This window comes from Hibiscus syriacus, unplaced genomic scaffold, assembly GCF_006381635.1.
Source record: "Hibiscus syriacus cultivar Baekdansim isolate YM2019G1 unplaced genomic scaffold, ASM638163v2 tig00110683_pilon, whole genome shotgun sequence".
Classification (NCBI taxonomy): Eukaryota; Viridiplantae; Streptophyta; class Magnoliopsida; order Malvales; family Malvaceae; genus Hibiscus; species Hibiscus syriacus.
Genome location: NW_024062823.1, coordinates 4,327,136 through 4,333,233, shown reverse-complemented (window position 1 = coordinate 4,333,233; position 6,098 = coordinate 4,327,136). Strand labels below are relative to the sequence as shown.

General features: G+C 39.1%; 1 protein-coding gene across 1 annotated transcript; it reads right to left on the bottom strand.

Moving 5' to 3' along the window:
* Positions 1 to 863: 863 nt before the first annotated feature.
* Positions 864 to 2,241, bottom strand: LOC120138315. Its single transcript, XM_039153821.1, has 3 exons — positions 1,664 to 2,241; positions 1,483 to 1,597; positions 864 to 1,409 (listed from the first exon to the last, which is right to left on the bottom strand). Exons 1-3 carry the CDS (start codon positions 2,108 to 2,110, stop codon positions 934 to 936), a joined length of 1,038 nt encoding a protein of 345 aa, XP_039009752.1. The 5' UTR covers positions 2,111 to 2,241; the 3' UTR covers positions 864 to 933.
* Positions 2,242 to 6,098: the final 3,857 nt, after the last annotated feature.

The following is a 6,098-nucleotide window of genomic DNA, read 5'->3' as shown; positions in this document are numbered from 1 at the left end:
AATCGTTTTCATCCAATATGCTAAGAAACAAGGTGATTAAACTAGTTGAAAGATTTTATTGCTATATTGTTGTATTTTATAAACAAGTAATCAAAACGTCCAATAACCTTTTAGCCTTTTTTGTAGTCACTCACACATTAGAAGCTGAGTGCAAAATATTATTATTTGTGTTTATATCTAGTGGCTCTGATTTGTGTTGGATATTTAGGAGGCTCAAGAACTTTTGGAATTTTCGATCCTTATTAAGAGAGGTAGAATTTCCATTCGGCTAGGCTATTTTATTTGATGTAAAAAAGCTTTGTTGTTGTCTTGTGAATATTTGTCAGCTCTTACTACTTATTTATCATTCTACCATTGCCAGCATTTATTGTCTTATGCATGGTCCCCTTTTTATATATATTCTCAAAAAGAAATGGGTGTCATGTTATAGAACAAATGATCAAAATAAATACAACAAATGACTAAACTTGTTGTCTACAATTATAAAGCTTAATAATTGTTTTGCCATTTGGCTGCCATCCGATGATTTAATCAAATATCTTTGGATTAAGTATGAGAAAGAAAATCACCAAAAGGAAGGAAAAAAAAAGGTTCTTTCAATTATTGGTGGTATGTACATTAGGTCAATGGATACACCCGTTCATCATTAATATGCCCCAAGAATATGGTTGGTTCCATCATTTTATATTTAATTAAATTTCCTTTGATCAATTATGTAAGACATTCCAGCACGGCTTTAAACAAATTTAAATATATATGCACTTAATTTTGTGTGTGAATTCTATGAAGCCCATAGACCAAAAATCATTTCTATCAACGTGTAATAAATCTTTGCCTAGAGATGAAGATCAGAAGAGCCAACAGAAAAACAAAATAGTAATTGAAATTTGAAATAAGCAAGGAAGCATACTATATCTACATCATGTTATGTAGTTAGACAATAGTATTAATCATATCCATGACAACTTCACTTGTAATCTCATCAACAATGGCGTTTCCAAGCAATAGCCCCATCTCCCTTTTCCCGGATTCAATCTCAAAATCATTCCATCTCTCCATTACCATTACATCCAATTCCAACGTCTCCTTTGTGTTCCCTTCATCTCCACTTGGTTTCCCCCATTCCCTTATTTTCTCACATATAATATTCCCAATCTCCTCCGTCCCTAAAAACCTTTCCTTGTTATGATCTATCAACTCCCTAACACAGTCCAATAGAAGCTGCCTTGTTTGCTGCAAAAACCTTTTCGACACCGAAAATGGGGAACCATTACCTTCTTTTAATCCTTCGCAGCCTGTTTGCTCTTTTGCTGCTGTTTGGTGAAGTAAACTCCATAATGCAGCTGACAATATCGACTCCTCTGTTATTAGCTTAGGCAAAGTGAGACTTTTCTGCCTTGTATTGGATACTGTTTTAAAAGCAAGAGATTTAGTGTTCGATAATGAATTTAAATCACAAGTGAATAATTGAAGATACTTAACTGGTATCCAGTGGGGAACCTGTTGAAGTAGATACTGATTCTAATACTGACTGTGGGCTATGTTGTTTACTGTCTTCTATGCATGCACTCAATTGAAACTTTGTGTCTACAGCAGCCTATAAGAATATCAGATAGAATCTGCTTTATGCAAAATATGAAAGTCTTGTGAAAGTCTTTTCTACCTTTTTTACCCTTTCGGTATGGAGTTCTGAAGGCTTTGGGTTGTCCGTAAACATCGATGCTTCATCTGTGTCACTATCTGAGCTTGATTTATACAGTGCTGAGCAGCTACCGGAAGAATATCTACCTGCCACTGCAGTTTCTTGCTTATCTCCATATTCATCAAGGGAATTTTCGGTTCCTCTGATTGTAAAGAACTTGTTACATAGTATAATTTTAAGTACCTTGAGGAAATTCGGAATACCCTTGCTTCTCTTGATTTTGTTACTACCAGTACCAGACTTCTTTAGAAACTTGCCTGAACTGCCATGGCCGTGGATGGAAGTTAAGTTCTTTGTTCCACACCCTTTTTCTGAAAGGTAAACCTCTAAGGCAAAAGGTTCTTGCTGTTCTTGGAGGAGTTCTCCAAGTAGCCTTGCAGGCTTGGATGCTATGGTACTTGTGGCCATGAGTGAACCCTGCTAGGCTGGAAGCTTGCAGGTTGGAAAGAAAAAGTGAAAGCAAAAAGAATAGAAGATGTTGCATATGCAGGAGTCGGTATTAAATGGGGAAAACATACATATCTATCAGTTTGGGAATGAAAAATAGCAGAAACACCGCGTTTTTTTCGAAAAATTATTTTTTTAATTTAATATTTTCGATCAGGCACCGGTTAGACTATATTTTTTGATTTAACACCCTTTGTAGTAAGACACGCCCCCTGCATTGCGTTATACGTTGATTTGGCGTCACGTGAGATAAGACGCACCCCCGCGGCGCGCCTTATGCTGACATGGATACACGTGTGTATGGCGCGGAGCAGGTTGGTAATTAAGGGTATACCGCAGGGAAGGGGCCGCGCCTTACCTGTAATTCTGACACGCGTCAGAAAGGCGCAGCCCCTGCCCCGCGCTATATCCTTAATTACCAACCTATCCCCGCCCGTTCACACCCATCCCTCCCTATAAATACCCTCATTCTCAATCACTTTCATCACACCAAATCCTCTCAACTTCTCTCAAATACTCTTATATTCTCTTATTAAGGTATATTTTATTATATTTAGTATTTTTTAGTAATTTATTTAATTATTTTAATTGTTTAATATTTTATTTAATTAATTTTTTTTTCAGATATAAAATGGAAGGCGGTCTACTTTGGTTAGATGGAAATCATATATCTCGACACTTTGCTGATACGGTAACATTTTAACGTTTTAATTTAATTAATTAATTTAATACATGATTATTAGTTTAAAAATTAATTTGTGTAATTATTTATATTTTAGGAGAGAGACTGTATATTAGATCTTTTTATTAGAAATCTTAAGTTAGTTATACCTACTCGTGTAATGTCGTATTTAGTAGAGGTTGGATTCGGTAACCTAGGTAGATATCAGGGTCACTGTAAGATAAAACTAGACCTTATTTCTGCCTTAGTAGAGCGGTGGAGGCCGGAGACCCACACATTCCATCTTCCGTGCGGATAGTGCACGATCACGCTTGAGGATGTTGCTATGCACCTGGGGCTTCCGGTGAATGGAGGTGTGATATCAGGGATAGCTTCCGGTTTTTGGACTACTTTGTGCCGGGTTAGTCTAGGACGTGTCCCGAAACATTTTAACGGTGGACGGATACTGTTAAATTGGTTAGATGCCAATTTTCGGGAGTTGAGCGAGGACGCATCTGACGATGAAGTTAAACAGTATGCACGGGCATGCATACTGCAGCTGATAGGAGGGTTGCTAATGTCGGACAAATCACGCAACCAAGTTCACTGTATGTGGTTGCAACATCTTGGCGACTTTCATCTTGTCGGATCATTCAGTTGAGGCTCGGCAGTTTTGGCTTGCCTGTATAGGGAGATGTGTCGAGCCATTGACTACAGGCGTAATGCTATCGGCGGATGTCTCCTGCTGCTGCAGTCTTGGGCATGGTATCGATTGCCCTTTTTATGTCCCGTTGTCAAGAACTCATTCGTATTTCCGCTACTCCTGAGGTAATTATAAAACTGATTTTGTATATTAATAAATTTATACATTGAATAAGAAATTATTTTTCTTGAATAGGTGGTCTACTGATAGGAAAAATCATCAGGAGCTACCTGATGATTTAGAAAAAATTAGGGTGTTAATCGATCAGAAGGCTGACACACAGGTATGAATTTTAATGTTTAAAAATCGATTTTAGATTATAGTTATATAATTAGATTATTATTTTGATAAAAAAATTATATATATTTGTTTTAGTTTGAATGGGTGCCATATTCTATTGATGATGTGAGGGCGGTGATCCCACTTGAGTTGAAGGCCCATCAGATGTTTAGATGGCGATAGTCCCTTTGATATGTTATGCGACCGTCGAGTAGCACTCCACTGATCGCGTGCTCCGAAAATTTGGTTGTTTTCAACCAATTCCGGAAGCACCTCGCAATATGGACGAGTTGCATAGCACAGATAGACGCGGCAAGACAGATACAGATTGGCTGGTGAGGCATCATGCGTGGGTCGTGTTGTGGGAGGATCGACATCGGCGCCTTCCCCGTAGAGAGCCCATTTTACTTGACCTCTTGATGGTTGGTGACAGTTATTATGAGTGGTTCAACAGGAACGGGAAACCGTTTTTACTTCCCGATGATGTACGAGGGTAGACCTTTTTACGACGTCGACAGAGACATTCACCGACACAGCACCATCGTCCCCCGACTCGTGGACGGAGAGCAGGTGCTTATGGTTCATTCTCAGCTGCACCAGCAGGACCATCACAGCAGCCACCGTATCCACCGGCTTATATACCGCAGCCATATATGATGCCGCCACCGCCTTTCCATTACCAGATACCGCCACCGCCGCCTTCACCTGAATTTATGACCCCGCCACCACCACCGTCACAGAATTATATGACCCCTCCTGGAGGCTATTATGGGTCTATGTTTGCATATTCGACTTGAGGTTCATATGCTCACATTTTGCGGGTTCAGCCTCATCACCCATGGACTCAGCACAGACACCTCCTGTACAGTTTTCACACTTAGCGATGTCTGGGTTTTATGAGTTTTCCCAATTTTCACAGGACGGCCGAATAGTCAGTCATACACCTCGAGGGTTCTTATTCTATGGAGGTGCTTCATCATCATCAGCTCCTCATCAACAAAATGTAGCTGCTCAGGACGGCGACGACGACGACGATGATGATGATGGTGATGATGATGAGAGCGAGGAGTCACAACCAGTGATACGAAGAAATCCTCCTCGAGACTGACAACCACCGCCCTGCGGAACACATTCGCGTCGCAGGCATTGATAGATTTTGTTTTTTTATACTTGTATTTAGTACTTTTTTATTGTAGTTGTTTATTGGATTTTTTTATTGTAATTTTTTTATTATTTATCATTTAATACTTACTTTGTTAATTTATCATTTAATATAAGTTATTGTAATTTGGTTATCATTTATTATTTAATACTTATTGTATCGTTAATATCAATTATTCATTAATATAACGCCAACGTCTAATCTCGTATAATTGTATCGTTTTTTAATCTTCATCAGCGGTTATCGAATAACATTAACTTGAAGTAAATGCAAAGACTGATAATTGAGATAATTGAATAGTGCGCCCCTTGCACCGCGCCTTGCATTATGCATGTTTGATAATTGAGATAATTGAATAGTACAGCCCCTGCCCCGCGCTATTTCTTACGTGACATATGGCGCGGCTCCTGCCCCGCGCCATACACATGTGTATCCATGTCAGCATAAGGCGCGCCCCCTGCGGCGCGCCTTACTCCACGTGGCGACAAATCAGCGTATAGTACGCTGCAGGGGGCGCGCCTTACTGCAAAAGGTGTTAGATCAGGAAATATAGTCTGACCGGTGCCTGATCGAGAATATTAAATTAAAAAGATGATTTTTCGGGAAAAATCCCACAGAAACACTGGGAAGATTAGGTATTAAGGCTACGAGAGAGAGAGAGAGAATCTCAAGGTTACATTGCTTTAACTGCTAATCAGGAGGTGGTAGTAGTAGTAAACACCCCAAAGTTTCAAAGCTTTTTAGGTTAGGTGAAATATATCCTTATAATCTAGCATCTTCTCTTCCAGTGTTTTGTTGCATTTCACTACCTCGTCTTTTTGCTCCCATATTTTGACACCTTATTCAACCCTACAGTTCTATCCCTCTCATTTTACATGGATCCGAATTAATTTTTTGTCTTTGCTACTTAATATTGTCCCAAAAGCACCTTGTTTCTTTTGGACTAGCCAAAGGCAAATTGAATGCTAGAATTCCTGCACTAGAACTGGCTATACTCTCTTTGTTTTTACATGCAAAAACTAACCCAAATTATGTATATGACCATGTTGACATCCATGTGAATTTCCTCTAACTAAAGGACATGCATTCTGCCAGTCAATCTCATGGTTCAATTTTCGTAGCATTACAATAAATCTTCAACTAT